Raw genomic sequence first — 18,330 nt, 5'->3', positions numbered from 1 at the left:
CTATCTCATCATTTCATCAATAAATCTTCGGGGGTGTTCCTTTTTAACCTAGTGTACTTAATATGGATAAAACTTAATATGTTAAGATATATATAGGTGTTTCTTTTTTACTTAATTGATAAATGAAGATTTAGAATGGAAAGTGGGGTTGGGGAGGGTCTATAGGTTTAAACATGACATTTTCCACAGTTGCTCTCATATTCTAGAAAATCAAATCACGTTACCAGGAAAATTAGATTTCACCTTCTCCTTTTTACTTTTCTTAAATCTTATGAAATCTCAGTTATTTCTCCAACTTTCACCCTTACACTTTTTCCCCAAAATCGGTGAGCGAATGAGTTAGATGTGCTTTGAATGTTTCAGATACGTATTCTTGATCTTCGCATGCATGGGTGTGTATAGTTGCATTTTTCTACAATTTCGACGACACGGAGGAGGGGGAATCAAAGTTGCTATTCACCAAAAGTGAAGACACAGAATCGGTCCAACAAGTTGATGTTTGGAAAAAGAAGAGATAAAAACTAATGAGTCTCTTCACATTTTTTGTTTGTTTCTTGTCGCTGATGAGAGAAGAAAGATACTTTGGCTATGCATGTTTCATCTTATGTACTATTTACATAGAAAACAAACCCAAGAACTATAACTTTTCGTTAACAACACACAAATTACATCTGACTTCTCTTTTCTTTTTCTTTAAGGGATTTTTCTATGTACCCTCAATGATTCCTCAATGTACCCCCTTTTTTGCCTTTTTTTCTTTTTATTTTTTGTGTTTTCTTTGTTTTTTTGTCTTTTTTTTTTGTTTTTTATATTTTTTGTTTTTTTGTCTTTTTTTTTTGTTGTTTTTACATACTATTAAACAAATAAAAATATTGTCTTTTTTGTCTTTTTCCTTTTAAATTGTTTTGATGATACTCCTTTTATCGAATTAAAAAATAAGTTTTTTAACGACATTAAATAAATGATTTTAATGGTACCTTTTTGTCAATTTAGGAGTTTCATCATATGGATCATGTCTATTAAAGATTAAATTTATTTTTTAATTAATAGAGAATTAGATATGATTACAAATACTAAAACAAAATTTATAATTTATAATTTTATCCTTTAAAAAAGGAGAATTTTCTAAAGATTGTCACCACAACATTATTATTAAACATACAATGTTATTATTAAACAAATTAATATTAAACATTGAATAAATTAAAATTTTACAGTCGATTGAGCGTGATACAACTTGAGCATACACCGTTATTATCAAACAATTTTTTTTACATTTTACTAATTATCTGATACCTTAACTCTTCCAGGACGATGATTATTGTATGGTCTATGTGGTGGAACGTAAACATTCAATCGAGCATGATACAATGTGTGCCATCCAGTAGAGCATGTTGATTTGTGCATATTCCATATCCAACAAATATTAGCCTTTGGATGACCCTTTTGTAAATCAACCTTAACATAATCAAATCGTTGAAGGGGGGGATATTTATAATTGGATGATTTGGGAAATCTTGTGGACCACACCAAAGTAGGAAAGACGTTGAAGATTTAAGTTTTCTTAAGAAATGAACAATATCACCATAGTTAATAGCAATTAGAATACCACTGTCAGGCATAATCATCTAATATTTTCGATTCGTGGGTGTTCCATAGAAATTCAATGCTTCACTAATGGTATTTATGTCATTTGCAAAAACCACTCTGTAATCATCAATGTGCATCAATAACTCTTTGTATAAGTCCGTCTAAATTTGATGCCTAAAGTCTTCACTATAACTAAGAGCAACAGCTACTTCCCGGAATCCACAATGTCCATCTCCTTCCCATTTTGTATGTTTGACATATATGCTTGAAATTCACTTGAAATATCATCCATAAGTGCATGGTCGAAGTATGATCCTTAATACATTGGTTCCTGGTTGAGCATTGAAGATTCTCCAAATGAATACGTATTGTGCCTCTCCAGTTCTGGTTGTTGGTTTAAATTAAACATATTAGACCCCAAATAATATGGTGCATACGTAGAAAAACTAGAGGATCTTGAGTTGGCGGAACCGGAGGTTTTGCTTGTGATGGTTTTGTACTCGCTCGTGGACATCCACATGTATTTGTACGAATAGCAGGCTTAAAAGCCATAGTAGGTGATGACTTCCATATATTCATCATTTTTTGAAGATAATTAGCCTTCACATCGTTTGACTTATTATTGTAGTTTTTCTTTAAACGGTCCACTTCACCATCAAAATCCGATTCATCGTATCGAGTGACCGACACAGATTTCTCTACTTCAAGTCTCCTCTAAAAAAAATCAATTGGTTCCATGGGTATTTGTCGTCCCGTATTTTAATAAACAAAAATTTTGTGGGCACAAGCCAACCCACAAGTACGATGTAGTTTACACCCACATTTGGCCTCAGTTATATTTTGAGATTTTGGTCGATCTAATTCTTGGAACATTTTTTGTAAAGCATGTTATGAAACGTTACATAATAAGCTTTTGAAAATGTCTATGGTGTGGAAATGCTTTACTTGGATTCTGCTTTTTTCAAGGCTTCGTTTTATGCTTGTGTATTGTGATTCAACTGTCTTGTAAATATACTCAAAAAAAAAAATCTATGCACCTTGAAGTGATTTGAATCTAAGTAGTTTTTAAATCTAGCATGTTGACTCTATACTCTATTATTCGTGTGGTGGCCGAAGTGTAAAACTTTGTGTTTCCATAATGATGCAAACATTACCTTCTATAATTGAAAGGAACTAAAAAATAAAAAAAATAATCAATGAGGAAATATGTAATAATTCATAATGATATAAACTCTAATTAATCATAATGATGTAAACTCTATTTGTCCATAATGATATAAACTATAATTATTCATAAAGTAAATAATTAATAATTCGTAAAGAAAATATGTAATAAAGTAATTCATAACGTAAATATTTAATAATTTGTGTCGTAAAGTAAATATCTAATAATCATAAAGAAAATGTGTAATAAAGTAACTCATAAAGTAAATATTTAATAATGTGTGTTGTAAAGTAAATGGAAATCTGCAAAAAAGTCCCAAAATTTTGGCCCACTTTATGATTTAGTCCTAAATTAAATTTCACTTATGAAAAAGGATAGATTACCGGCTATTACATTCAGTTTAGCCCTAAGAAACGGTAATCCTTAAAATAGTCGGTTATTCCAGCTGGCTCGTCCTTATCACCCTTCACTAACCTCCCCGTCATCTACTCCTCCTCTGTAAAAACCCTTTCTTACCCTCCATCGAGGCAAAACGTTACCTAAGAAGAATCAAAGGTAAGAAAATCCATGTGGTTCTCCAATATCTTGTTTCCCTTATAATATTTGATTGATTTTTGTTTTGTAGTGATAATGGAGACAGTAGATGACTTCGATACCATTGACGTGGAATTGGATGAGTTTTTCAAACACAAACAAAGAAGTCGATGCAAAGATGAGTTCCTAAATACTCTCACAGACGAAGCGCTTGACGAATGCACCATACCTGAGATAAACCTAAATGATTTTGAAGGAATGTCGGAAGATGAAGAACAGCAGGAGAACCAGAGTGATAATGAGGGTGACGATGAAGACAAATTGCAGTTTCAATACTCAACCCATGATCCGAAGGTGAAATGGAACAAAATGAAGCCAGTTCTTGGAGAGAGGTATGAATCACCACACAAACTGAATCATTTTTTGACAAATTACTCTATAAGTAAGGGTTATCTAATTAAGTTCAAGAAATGTGATAGTGTAAGGCTTGTGGCTGTATGTGCAAGTAACCCTCAGAAATTTCAATGTCCCTTTGTTGTAAGGGCCTCATGGATGAGCATTGAAAGATCATTCCAAATAAAAAAAAATGGTTGAGCAACATACCTGTGTTAGGAATTTCGGTAGTGCTAATCTTATAGATCCCACATGGATAGCTAGACAGTTTCTGAAGGAGATGATTAGGAAACCAAATCTGAAATGTAAGGAAATGCAAGCTATTATTTAAAGCAGGTTTCATGGTAAAAATGTTATAGAGCAAAGTGTAGTGCAATTTCTATAATAGATGGAAAGTTGAGTGATCACTATGCAAAAGTTTGGGATTATGGACATGAGCTGATAAGGTACAATCCAGGGAATACAATTCACATATTTGTCACTGTAAACCCTGATAACACTACTACTTTCCATAAAATGTATACATGTTTTAAGGCTATCAAAGAAGGATGGAAAGTTGGTTGTCGAAGAGTTATAGGGCTTGATGGGAGTTTTTTGAAAGTACAATGTAAAGGTGAGCTGCTAACTTCCATAGGGAGGGATGCAAATGGAAATTGAGAACAAGCCCAACTGGAAATGGTTCTTGGAACTATTACATGATGACCTGGAATTACAAGGAGGCTTGTATTTGTGTGTTATTTCTGATCAACACAAGGTAATGTTTTCAATTATCTCTTTTTTCATTTCATTTATACATGTATTAAGCAATTAGTAATGAAATTTTTTAATGTAACTGATAGGGTCTTTTGGAAGCTGTAAAGGTTATATTGCCACATGTGGAGCACGGACAATGTGCAAGACATGTGTATGGAAATTTCAGAAAGGTCTTCAGTGGTACAGAATTCAAGAATATGTTTTGGACAGTTGTCAAGTCAACTGTTGAAGGAGACTTCAAATTGAATATTGAGAAGATCAGAGAAGTCAATCCTGCTGCTTATGATCATTTGAGGCAAGGGAGCCTAAATCTTGGTGCAGGGCATTTTTTAAAGGTGGAATGGCATGTGAGGCTGCTGAAAATGGAATGACAGAGTGTTTTAATGCCATCATACTTAATGCCAGAAAGAAGCCTTTGTTGGTCATGCTTGAGGAGATTAGACTATATATGATGGAAAGGTTATTTAACTTGAAGCAAGAATCACGTAAATGGGTGAATAATGTGTGTCCAGGACCTATTAAGAAAATGGATGAGTTTGCATTTGATATCAAGTAAGTATTATAAAATTAAGACAATGTATGAGTTTAGTATTGAGACTCAATATGTATACTAATTAAAACTGTTAATGTGTTTGCAGGAGTTGGTATGTTCATCCTAGTGGTTTGAATGCATTTAAAGTGAGAAATGGCTTCCACTCATATGGAGTGAACTTAGAGGGGATGTACTGTACATACAAACTTTGGGAGTTGTTTGGGATCCCCTGTGTCCATGCCCAAGTAACCATAACTTACACACAACGGGATCCAGCTAGATTTATCAGCACATAGTTTGGTAAGGACAAGTTTTAGCAACTTATGAGTCTAACATCCTTCCTGTTAATGGCAGTAATATGTGGTAACCAACACCTTACACCGAACCACTACCACCTGTTGAAAGAAGGATGACAGGAAGGCCTTGTATGAAAAGGAAAAGGCATGTCTATGAGCATCAAGACAGGTTCTCCCAAGTATCCTCTAAGGGTAGAACTGTCTGTAACAACCCGAAGTTGTTCATCGCCAAAACCCGTTCTACCCGAAAAATTCGCCGTTATCAAATTCGTTCCGTGTTCACTTTGGGTTAAATTATTTAAACTTATATGTTTATTATAATTTAATGAGTGTCCAAACCCCTTTGGAATTCATGAAATTAACCCAAAAGTGTTTATTTCAAAAAGTTAGAAACGTTCCCGCCGGGTTACGGTAACTTAATCGGGTGCGACCTAAAGCCCCATTTAATGTCAGTATCTGGTAGAATTCCACCATGCCCAAGTTTTAGGACCTATATAAACGTGTTTAAACACCCATTTGAAGCTTTTTCTTCCTCTCTCTACTCTCTCTCTAACCTCTCTCCTAAATCCAAGTTTAAGGGTCCAAAACTCAAATTTAAGGCCTCAAATCTCTAAGGTACTTTCCCTAGCTTGTTATGTAACCTCCCTAGCCTTCAAATTTGAGTTCAAAGCATGGATTAAGACCACATTCATGAGTTTACGGCCATGGAACCATCTTGGGCTGTAAACTCATATAATATGGGTTTTGGAGCACAAAAACCCTTCCTAAACACAATTGGACTTTAGATATGGCTAGATGGCTTCATGGAATGGACTTATAACATTTAAAACATGGATTTTGAGACATTTGAAGGAGTTTACGGCCAAGGCACATGCTTGGGCCGTAAACTCATGTATAAGGGGTTTTCATGACCTTAAACCCTTCCAAAACCTCAACAAGACCTGGATATGACTTCTAGAATAATTGCTTTAGCCTTGGAACACTTTAAACATAATTTTTGGAGGACTTATATGAGTTTACGGCCAAGGCTTGTGCTTGGGCCGTAAACTCCTTAAAAATGGGTGTAAATTCAATTTCAAGGTGTTAGAAAGCCATCCAACACCACCAAAAGCCTTGGAATAAATCATAGGACCAACCAAAAATAGTTTAAGGACCTTAAACACATCAAAACCCCACATTTTAGAGTTAACGGCCATAGAACATGTGCCATGGCCGTAAACTCCTAAAAGAGTGTCAAATGGAGCCCAAAATTCATTTGTAGGCTTGTGGGAATTTTTAGAGTCACATGTGATTCGTTTGGAATCCAAAAACACAATTTTTCATGGGTATTTAGGAGTTTACGGCCAGGAGTCCATGCTAGGCTGTAAACTCCCATAAATAAGTCATTTTGATGTTAAAAAATCCATTCCAAGACTTTGAACCAAACCTAGAAAAATTCCCCTAAGTGTTTGAAGTCCAATTTGCACCATAAACCACCCCACCATGAGTTTACGGCCGTAAACTCATGGGGAATGGGTGTTTTGGCTGTAAACATCATTAGGGAGTTTACTCTTGGGGAGTAAACTCAAATCCCAAGTCCCTCGCATCATTACATGTCCTTAAACGTCACCCGGGTCCCTCCAAACACTTGTATCGGGGTGTTTTCGCGACTAGAAGCAATTGTCCCTATCAAATAATCAATCTAAGTCCTAATTAGATACAAATGTGTATCTTTACATTATACTTAGGAACCACGTGCTTTTGCAAGCCCTGGACCAACGTTTAACATCCGAAATCGTCACATTCTCGTCCGGTGAGTTCATACCCCTACGCCCTTTTCCGTGTTTTTCAATGTTTTCAGGGGGGGGGGGGGGAGAATACAAGCAAACTATAACTGTTTTCAAATCATAACATTGATGTGTTTCAAATAATATCTGGCAAACTTATAAACAATTTTACTCCTTATGTATTATGCTGAGCATAAGGAATGATTTATCAACTACAACTAAATGAATTTTAGTTAAGGAAATAACCAAACTAATCAAATTATTATGGGAATAATTTGGGGTTCTTTACTGTTCGTTCTATCATATACTGATATCTATATAAACTTATTAGATAAACTATGTCTGATTCAGTTTATCTCCGTATCATTTGAATGTATTGTCAGATAGTTTCATTGTATGTATCTATATTCGCTGTACTACATTTCATAATCTTCTGTATGTTGATACCGTATGAGAACCCTTTGAATAGTTTATTACTAGTTTGTGAGATAGTTACTACCCTTTATGGATGATTAGTAAATCCTCCCCGGAAATGTAACCAGAGTCTCCTGGAGGGAGAGCGAGGAATTTGTGAATAGATCTATTCGGGACTGACAATCCCACACCTTAACTGCTAGCTACAGTTAGGCGGGCACGCCTGGGGTGACAAATTTCTGGATATCATTCGATGTCTGACAAGCGTCAAGGAGGTCTCGTTGTCGTATTAGTATGGTTACCCGACTCACAACATGTATTAATATAAGTTTATTCACAGCTTGGGTTTTAGAATCTATATTTCGTTCGGGATAATGATCCCATGGTTTTATCAAATAATCTTATGTCTGGTACGGGATAGTAATCCCATGGTTTTCAATTTATATTTCTTAGTATATCAAACTATATTGTAATTAGTTCGGGATGTTAGTCCCAAGGTTATCAAACTACTTTCTATCTACAGTTCGTGTATATTATGGTATTTCATATCTAATTCGGGATAATAATCCCATGGTTTTGAATCTATAACTATTACGGGATAGTAATCCCATGGTTTACACCTATATCTTGTCCGGGATAGTGATCCCATGGTTTTCAATCTATATTTATTTCGGGATAGTAATCCCATGATTCGATCTATATCAAGTACGGGATGATAACCCCATGGTTTAAATCTATATCTTGTCCGGGATAGTGATCCCATGGTTCCCAATCTATATTTTCATATATATCAAATTATTTTGTGTCTAGTCCAGGATGGTAGTCCCATGGTCTTAAATCTGTATTTTCATTAGTATCGAACTATCTTATATCTCGTTCGGGATAGTGATCCCATGATTTTCAATATATAGTTTTGTGTATTAAACTATACTCTGTGTTATTAAATCTTGTATTTAGGAATATATGGGATTTTCCTGGGGTAAAATACATCACATAATCGAATTAGTAACAAATGATAACTAAACTAACTTTACATAATAAAATATGGGATTTTCTTGGATAACAAACCTTTTCGGAAAACTAAAGGAAACCGATACATTTTCATAAAACAAAACCGCTTTTGAACTCACCAGCTTTATGCTGATTTTCAAACCGCTTGTATTCTCAGGTCCAAGTTAGACAGGTACCCGACGATATCTTTTGGTGAAGACGGAGTGCTCAGAAGACTCGTCTCAACTTTTGTTAATATGATGCATATGTATATCTTGTATAACTTTACTTTTGAAACAAATGTAAACTTTCATATATATGTAATGTATTGGTTGTTTACTGTGATTACTATGTACATTAGATTTGATACACAACCTGGAGTCCACCCCGGAAATGTTTCCGCCTTTGATTTTCAGGGTGTGACAGATTGGTATCAGAGCCCTTGTTTATAGTGAACGGAGTATACCAAACCTTACATGGTATAAAACTATAAACACTAAAGGGCCTCAGTGCTCTGAATGAAAAGTATCTTCAAAACTATAAGTATTTTCAAAAGTATACAAGTATACCGAACCGTCGAAATCCGTAACTACAAGTAGAACAAAAAATAAGTAAATGGGTGTTGTACACTGCGGTTAAACCTGGGCAGTTATGTAGTCGTGTCTACGATCAATATAGCCTGGCCAACTACATTCATTCGAGACACGGCCAACATGTGCTTGGGAGTGACTGTGGTACGCAGCATGCCTAAAACTTACCTAATATCCCAAACAACGAATCGTCGCTGCAGCGAACCATGAAATACTATGGGAGTATTTCTCGATTCAATCCTTGGTAGAAAGTCCTCGTATACGCATTGTTCCTTGACCATTCCTCTAGCGATAAAATGTTCTGTCTTGATAACTCTTTCCTGCTTTATCGCTTAGTATAATGCTATATCTGTCTTGATGAGATATTCCTTGTTCCATATCTTTTGATTCAATTCAAAGGACTTATGATCCTCTCTTTCCTGATCCTTTTAGATCAAGATGCCCCCAAGAAAGAGACCCAACTCGAAGAACAACGACAATCCTCCTCCGCCACCATCTTCTCCTCAATTTGATCTCGCATCACTTCAGACAGTTCTGACTGCTGCAATGGTGGCAGCCATGTCACAAATGAATCCCGGTGGCTCCGGAGGTGGTCCCTAACCCCAAAATCCAGAAGAAAGCCAGGAACACCGAAGAGGGAGTTCCTATAAAGACTTCATGAACGCGAAGCCCACAACCTTCGATGGCACTGGAGGTGTCATTTCCCTGACCCGATGGTTCGAGAAAATCGAATTAATCTTCGAAATATGTGCCTGTTCGGAGTCTGACAAAGTAAATTTCGCCGCCTGCACCTTCCTTGATAAAGCCCTGACTTGGTGGAACGGTCGAGTCAAATCTTTAACTTTATCTGTAGCAAATGCTATGGGTTGGGAAGCTATGAAGGAGATTCTGCTTGCAGGGTATTGCCCTCGGGGCGAAATACAGAAGCTAGAACACGAACTCTAGTACCTTAAGATGAAGGATTCCAACATAGCCGCTTATACCTCAAGATTCGATGACCTGGCATTACTCTGTCCGGGAATGGTTACCCCGGAGAGTAAAAAGATCGAGAGATTCATCTGGGGATTGACCCAGCCAACCAAAGGGAATGTCTTGGCTGCGAAGCCAGACACCTACGACAGCGCTAAATGTCTTGTGAAAATCTTGATCGATCACGAAGACAACTCTGATGAGAAAGCTACTACCCCCGAGCCAGTCTCCAGTGGAGACGGAAACAAAAAGAAATCTTGGAACAAGCGGAAGGCCCCGAGTACGCAAGGGTCTTCTAAGAAACAACAAACAGTAGCAGTCCATGCTGCTACTGCCCCTGTTGCTGTTTCAGCTGTCGGTTCCATAGCCCAAACTCCCACCAGTGGATACACTGGTACCCTCCCTTGGTGTAGTAAGTGCAACTACCATCACCGTACCCCTGGTCCATGTCGCGAAAGGATCTGTGACAACTGTAGCAAAAAGGGCCATCTTGCTCGAACCTGCAAAAAACCAGCCAAATCAACGAACCAATCATCCGGAGCGGGAATCAGTCCATCCTGCTACAATTGTGGTGAATCAGGGCACTTCAAAAGAAATTGTCCCAAAGCAGCTACAACCACTGATCCCTCTGTTGCCGCAGGTATACTTCTCTTTGATAATTCTTATACCTGCAACTCTTTTCGATTCCAGTACAAAGAGGGAAACTTGTTATCTATCTATTCAAACATTTTCTAAGCTCAATCCTTCGTACGTAATCGAAATGTGTACCATCGAGACAACTAACCAGTGAGATAGAGAACACTAAACTTCGTACCTATAGATTAAATCCTCAGTCCAGAGGACTATTCTATTCCATTCGATTAAATGGGAAACTTTTCACGAAATGCTTTGATGCTATGTTTAACATGGAATGACTGAGCCTCATTCATGTTGTCATCTTGGTTTCGAAAGGGTCGCCTGTCTAGATCGTTTCCCCGACCCGACTCTCATGATCTTCGGCATCAAACCTTCGTATTGTTTCATGCTTTAAAACTCAAAAGTTTTTCCCGATATGAATTACCACACCTCCCTCGTTTCTGTGATCATTGAGAAATGGGAAGTTAGTAGCTCTTTCTTCTAAATATCTATCCCGAAGTATTCCCGAGAATTTCTTTCGAACGTCTAGTTTAGTCCCACCTCAGACCTTTTGAGATCTTCGTGGAAATCGATTCTACAATCTTCAGATTTCGGATGCCTTCAGAACCGGTAACATCTATCCAGTACATCATGTCTCGAATCCTTAGAACCATCTACCCAACGAAACCCTAGTGATTCCTTTGAGGAAACCGAAGTCGTTCAGGGTTGGAACCTCCATGGGAGAATCAATTAAGATCATAGATTGAGAGAGAGTCAAGGTACGAAACAAAGACACATTCCGATAAGTGAGAATTCACTAGAACGCCCAGCAGAGACCTGATTCCACTTGAGAAAGTGAAGATCTGAGGCAACAAACCCATTCGTGACTCATTCCAATTCATGATTTATATCTTATTCTTTGAATTTCGGGACAAAATTCCCTCTAACGGGGGGATAATGTAACAACCCGAAGTTGTTCATCGCCAAAACCCGTTCTACCTGAAAAATTCGTCGTTATCCAATTCGTTCCGTGTTCACTTTGGGTTAAATTATTTAAACTTATATGTTTATTATAATTTAATGAGTGTCCAAACCCCTTTGGAATTCATGAAATTAACCCAAAAGTGTTTATTTCAAAAAGTTAGAAATGTTCCCGCCGGGTTACGGTAACTTAATCGGGTGCGACCTAAAGCCCCATTTAATGTCGGTATCTGGCAGGGTGCCTAAGTCCTTGTTACCAGGGATACAAAGCTCTCGTTTAAAAGATCGTCAGAAAGAAGAACGTGAGCTGTTGGTGATGTAAATATGATAACATCTGATGAGGGAATCAATCAAGTTAAACTATGTCCTTTTTTGTAATTTTACCTATAATTAACATCATATTGATAATAATGAGAAATATATATATATTTTTTGAATTACAGATATTTTACAATCTTGTGATGAATTCAAGAATGATGTTGCATTGCCAAATTCAGAATTTAATTCTCCACTTCAAGTAACTCCATTGTTTAGATCAATGGATGCAGGGATTCCAAGCCCACAATATTCAGAAAGTGTAAGTCCATTAACCATTTTATGTTTTTTCCCTTGTCATACGTTAATCTTCCACTTAAATTACTTCCTGTCACATCAATAAAAGGGTAAGTTATATTAAAAAAAACATTATATTTTTAGCAGTTTTAAATTTTAACCAACTAATACTTTATTTTTCGAATCAAACAATAAAAGTTGAAAGACATTTTGATTTATTATATAAGGTTAAAGTGGTTAATTTGAAAAAAAAATGTGTGGAACTTTTATGGTTTGATTGGAAAAAACAAAGCATAAGTGATTAAACTACAAAATTGCCAAAAAAAAAAAGAATAGTTTTTCTTTACTTTTCCTGTAATTAAACAAGCTAAAAACCAAAAAGATTAAAGAAAGTTTATTTATTTATTTATTTTATTTTTTGGGTTTTTCAGGAAAGACATTTTCTACTAAAAACACTTGGAATGGAATTGACACCTCCGAATTCAAGCATAAGAACTTCACAACATCCAACCTGCAAACGGGCCCTTCTTCATTGTCTTTAAATTTTAAAAAAGAAAAAAAAATCAGGAAAAAGATTTGACCAAGATTTGGTTTATGCCTTGAAAGCAAGAATGTTGGGGTACATTCTTGAGTAGAGGGGTAAAAGTGTCTATTTTTTGTGCGTGTGATAATGATTTTGGAGGGTATCGAGTTTTAGGTGTTCGATATTGACTTCATAACTATTTGGCCTCAAAACATGCCAAATTATGTACAGAAGATAATTTTACTTAGTCTTGGAGAGTGTAATTACAAATATACCCCCCATTTATACCGTTAAAAGAGGGGGGAAGGTAGTAAAAGCATAAAAGATAGTGAAGGAGGATCCACCACCGAATTGGCCCTGTCAGAAAGAAAACAAACTGTTAACCTGTATTCTTAATAGATATTCCTCTTATTATGCAGTCGTATGGAACATGAGTAATGGGTATTTAAGACCTAGAATATTCTATTTAGAGCATGCAAGCAAAGTTGAAGAGCTGTTGGACTTCATAGGTGGAGCATCTACCAAAAGTATCTTGTTGATATTGCTGTATGGTGATATTGTTGTTACAGGATATGAGCCTCCAAACACATGCATAGTTCTTGAAAAAGATGAGCCTTTTAAAGCTACTGTTCGTTTTCAACTTGTCGAGAAAATAAAGAAACATAAAGGAGCTGAAAGTATATCTTTGTGGCTGCCTCAGGCTCCCCCTGGATATTTATAAATGGTTTAGTGTTATCCTCCACATTGATAACTAGGATCTGAATTATTTTATATGTTTGGAATTGCAGATGAAACCATTATCTAACATATCATTGAGCAATATTGGATTTAGTCTCCATAGCAGGCCTGATTACCTCAATGCCACTGTTTGCTTCTCATTGGCCGCCATATCATATAATGATAAACATGAAGCTTGGGAGCCTCTTGTTGAACCTGTTGATGGTGTCTTAAGGTAGGTTATCTCTTTCTCTAGAATTTTTCAAATATGTTTTAGTGATAAATTTCTGAAGGGGTCTCTTTTCTCTTTCTTTCTACTTGTTTAATGTCTTCTTGTTTGGTTTCAATGTACATGTACTAAAATGATGTCAATGCTCCAAGTGTTGCATCTCAATTACGGCTGACCACTACAACGGATCTCAACATAAATATAATAGTGTCTAATGCTAATATGCATATTCAAGCTTATGAGAGAATATATCCCTGAAATTATGCCAAGAATTGTTGAAGCTTTATTGGATGGAGCTGCTGCTACTAAACGTGAGGTTGTTGTTGCAACTCTTGGTCAGGTTGTACAGAGCACAGGGTATGTATTCATCTTTACCAATATTACAAGTGACACTGCAATGTAGTTTACCCTTTTTACAAAAATCGATTGGTTTTTGTTTGTAGTTATGTGATAGCTCCATATAATGAGTACCCACAGTTGGGCTTACTTTTAAAATTGTTGAATAGTGAGCTGGCATGGTCTACAAGGAGTGAAGTTCTTATGGTATGTTTTTGACCCTTTTATGGTTTCTATGATGTTATGTACATAGATTCATGCTGGAAAAAATCTTTGTTAACAATGAATGATCAGGTTCTTGGAATAATGGGTGCTTTGGATCCTCATGTTCATAAGCGTAATCAACAAAGCTTGCAAGGGCCTCTGGGTGATGGGACCCATGCAACCAATGATACAGGCCCACATATCCAGTCTAGTGATGAGTTGCCAATGGATTTTTGGCCATCATTTGCAACATCAGAAGATTATTTCTCCACTGTAAAGTTTTTTTTTATCAAAAAGTAAAAATAAAAAAGAAGTCTTACCTTTACTCCTTTAGTCTAATTTGCATTTACTACACTTGCAGGTTGCTATCAGTTCTTTAATTCGGATACTTAGAGACCCTTATCTTTCTAGTTATCATCAAAAAGTCGTTGGCTCTCTCATGTTTATTTTCAAGGTTCGTTGACTTAAAGAACACATAATATACATATTTATTATATAATTGCAGATTGTAGATTCTTTTTTCCTCTTCTTTGATTTTTCTAATATCGTTTTTTAGTCAATGGGTCTTGGCTGTGTGCCTTACTTGCCAAAGGTTTTACTAGACTTCTTTCACACTATCTGTACGTGTGAAGATACTCTCAAGGAGTTCATAACTTGGAAGCTTGGAACTCTTGTTTCAATTGTGCGCCAGGTAGGATTGTATTTAACTTTGTACAATTACAAAAAAACTAACTCCTTAAACGCCACGTCATCATTAACCATTCTTGGTTGCTATTTCCGCACATTCGCAAGTATCTACCCGAGCTGCTTTCTTTAATATCAGAATTATGGTCATCATTCAGTCTCCCAATAGCCAATCGTTATGTTCATGGACCCCCGGTAAAGTGTGCTTTTACTATCTGTTTTTGTACAATGCACATGTGTCAAAGGGAAATAATGTAATTTGACTTTCTGATCAGATCCTGCACCTAGTTGAACAAATTTGTATAGCCCTGAAAGATGAATTCAGGAGATATGTTCCTATAATTCTTTGTACAATGCACATGTGTCAAAGGGAAATAATGTAATTTGACTCTCCCAACATGAATTCCTTTTCACTTTTAATTTTATTTTCTTTTAAAACATTTTTCATGCATGTAGAAAAAACGATGAGCTAAGAAAGGATGTTGTTGATGCACTCTGTTGTTTGGCACATGCACTTGGGGAGGACTTTACCATTTTCATCCCATTAATTCACAAACTTCTTATAAAGCATCGCTTGCGGGTTTGTATTTTGTAACCATTACTTAATTTCTTACAAAAAATCACGTGTTGCATTCTATAAATGTATACATGTTTTACATTAATTTCACTTTCAGCACAAGGAATTTGATGAGATTGAGGGGCGATTACAAAGGCGTAGACCTTTAATTGTTGCAAGTGTAGCAGCACCAAAGTCAATCTGACAGCCTCCTGTGGAGGTTATTAGTGATCCTTTGAGTGATATGGAGAATGATCCTTATGAAGATGTTCACAAACAACCCAAAGTTCATCAGGCATTAAATATATATATATATATATATATATATATATATATATATATATATATATATATATATATATATATATATATTATTTAAACACGAAATTTTATAACTTAATCATGGTTTTACTTTTTCCAACAGGTTAATGATACTAAATCGGTTTTTGTTTAGTTATTTCCAACAAAAATGTTTCCATGATGAATCTTTTGGTAGAGACAATGTATAAGAATTACTTCATTGAGCTAATTATGATGTGATCCTTTGTTTATTTGTTCAGAGGTCAAGTATTGCTATCAACCAATTAAAATTTCTTTCACCAATGGCGTAGTTAAGGTATCAATATCATCACTCTTATTTGTCTATATCATTTTCATGAAAATGTTTATGTTGCAAGAAACACTCATATATAGCTTACTGGATTAAGGGCTTGTTTCTTTCTACTTAGTATTTCTTAGTGGTTGTGAACAAGCCTCTCAACTCACATTTGAGTTTATAGGAATCAACAATCACTGTGAAACTTCTAGTGTTTAGATTTCTTACTAGTTGTGAACATTTGTTTCTTCCCTTTCTACCCTTCACTTGTAGGTTGATGATTTGTCAAGAATGTTCAGACTATTTTCCAAAAATACCCCATGGATTGGATCCTGTCTCTAGTATGTTTAAACAGGTTTGTGATTTAGGAGTTGGATTCTATTTTGTTTTTTAAAGTAGAATGCAGTTATTTGCATTTGTTGTCATCTGTTTTTATCTTTTTGACGCAATGCAGCATGTTGCTACTGAAGGCACAATCTTGGTCAAACAGGTAGAAGATGCTTGCAAGTAATAAGAAGGTAGAAAAGAGATTGCAGGTTGATCCTGCTACATGGCCAATAATGATCTTTAGGGTCTGCTAGAAGGATTGGAGATTGCAGTTAAGCTTCTATCTAAGACTTCACGCCAAGGACTTGATGAATTTAAGATATCATATTTTGGCATGGCTAGAAGTTTTGGAGGAAACGAGACTCAAGCAAAAAGTAAACACAGAGAGTTGTTGGCACATAGTAAGCTAGATAATGCAATTGTATATAAATGAGTTCATTTTTTTTATAACATTTACTCACTATTGGAATAATTATTTGTATTTGACATATTAGTGAAATGAATTATCTTTGTTATTTATGGTATTTTATTTTGTATTATGAGATTTTTAATGTATTATTTAATTTGAGAATTAGTAAATCTATAAATAATATATTTTTTTAAACATTTAAAATTATGATACGCAAAAATGTGTGTCATCTTCATTTATGACATGGCCTTTCTTGACAGGGGCTTTCTTGATACGCATTCCGTGTCATTAACACGCGCGTCGTAAGGTTACGACATGTGAATGCGTGTCATCTTCCTTTATGACAGGGCCTTCCTTGATACGCATTGCGTGTCGTAAATGCGCGTCGTAATTGTGCGTCGTAAATGAGCGTCGTAAATGCGCGTCGTCTCTCTTTATGACAAGGCCTTCCTTGACGCGCATTTGCGCGTCATCTGAGCCTTTTACGACGCGCAATGAGCGTCGTAAAAGGCTGTTTTTCTAGTAGTGTTTCTCTCTCTAGAAAACTCTCTCTACCTTCTCTCTACTTTTTCTCTCCAAACACCACACCATTCTCTCTTCCTCCCTCTAAGAACCAAGAAATTTTCCAGAAAACAAACCCAAGAACACTCCTCAAACTCGAAATCTTCATCATCTTGTGGTATTCTTGAAGGTAAAATCGATTTCTACTTCACTTTTCCTTCAAATTTTGCTTTTTTTTTCCACTTTGTCCTTCTTCATCTTCTTCAAACTTGTTTTCTTTGTGTTAAAATGGTTTTTTTAGAACATCATGGATGTGTTTTAACACCATGCATGTATGATAAACAAGGTTGCATGTTCATGATCTTAGTGCAAAAAGCGATTTTAAGGATTAAAACATCAAACTCAAGTTAAGAGTTTTTTAGAAACAAATTTTTGTTCATAAATGAATGTATACATTTTGATAAGTTTTAATCTTTTTATCTCTGGAAACATAACTAGAATATAAGTTTATCATGATATCTTTTAAAATATTTCAAAAGATTTACTCAAGGAAATGATGAAAACTCACTTTTCTAACCAATCATCATGCATGCAATCTGCCAGATTTCTTTACTTGACTTTAAACTGTCATATCTCACTAATTTCTTAACAAAATTTCGTGAATCATTTTCTGAAATATAATATTTTGAGTTAACTTTCAAAAACAACTGGTCTAACTGTAAAATATTAAATATCCGATTTTTGGCAATTTTTACAAAATGGTTGCGCAAACAGCTCTTTTTCTGTGATCACCATTTTTACCTTGCATGATCAATGGCCCTAAACCCAACCATAAATCTGAGGAAAAATAATTTAGAAACTTAACATATCTAGTGAATGATGGCTGAAATTTCGTGGCTTAAAACCTCACTGAATAGACTACACAAATTCATGAACTTTAGCCACATTTACATCTCATGCACCGTTGCATGCAACATTTCTTAACTTGTTCGGATACATTACCCCCATTTCCCTTCTGAATAAATTTTGAATATTTTTCCTTTTGAAAGCCCTAACATGCATGTGATAATCTGGAAAATTTCAAGAGCTTTTATTATTTCTTTAATTTA

The 18,330-nt window shown here is 35.6% G+C and overlaps 1 protein-coding gene and 2 long non-coding RNA genes across 3 annotated transcripts; all 3 read left to right on the top strand.

Moving 5' to 3' along the window:
- Positions 1-13,677: 13,677 nt before the first annotated feature.
- On the top strand, positions 13,678-14,705 carry LOC145002704 (serine/threonine-protein kinase TOR-like). Its single transcript, XM_078961919.1, has 5 exons — positions 13,678-13,966; positions 14,053-14,152; positions 14,240-14,422; positions 14,511-14,603; positions 14,655-14,705. The coding sequence occupies exons 1-5, from the start codon at positions 13,824-13,826 to the stop codon at positions 14,703-14,705; spliced, it is 570 nt and encodes a 189-aa protein (XP_078818045.1). The 5' UTR covers positions 13,678-13,823.
- A 135-nt stretch (positions 14,706-14,840) lies between these two features.
- Positions 14,841-15,407, top strand: LOC145000054 (uncharacterized). The gene is made up of 3 exons (XR_013661103.1): positions 14,841-15,028; positions 15,109-15,212; positions 15,290-15,407. It is a non-coding gene; the product is annotated as an uncharacterized LOC145000054 (long non-coding RNA).
- Positions 15,408-15,944: 537 nt separating this feature from the next.
- LOC144999736 (uncharacterized) lies at positions 15,945-16,773 on the top strand. Its single transcript, XR_013660986.1, has 3 exons — positions 15,945-16,005; positions 16,258-16,339; positions 16,439-16,773. It is a non-coding gene; the product is annotated as an uncharacterized LOC144999736 (long non-coding RNA).
- The last annotated feature ends 1,557 nt before the right edge of the window (positions 16,774-18,330 follow it).

The sequence above is a fragment of the Lactuca saligna genome, chromosome 6 (assembly GCF_052625555.1).
Source record: "Lactuca saligna cultivar CGN05327 chromosome 6, ASM5262555v1, whole genome shotgun sequence".
NCBI lineage: Eukaryota > Viridiplantae > Streptophyta > Magnoliopsida > Asterales > Asteraceae > Lactuca > Lactuca saligna.
Note: the sequence above shows the minus strand (reverse complement) of the source record. Positions and strands in the feature narration are given on the sequence as shown.

Coding starts and splice junctions, on each gene's coding strand:
- LOC145002704 (XM_078961919.1), top strand. CDS start 13,824: ATGCTAATATGCATATTCAAGCTTATGAGAGAATATATCCCTGAAATT. Junction 14,153..14,239: donor CAAGGAGTGAAGTTCTTATG/GTATGTTTTTGA, acceptor ATGAATGATCAG/GTTCTTGGAATAATGGGTGC. Junction 14,604..14,654: donor CTCTCATGTTTATTTTCAAG/GTTCGTTGACTT, acceptor ATATAATTGCAG/ATTGTAGATTCTTTTTTCCT.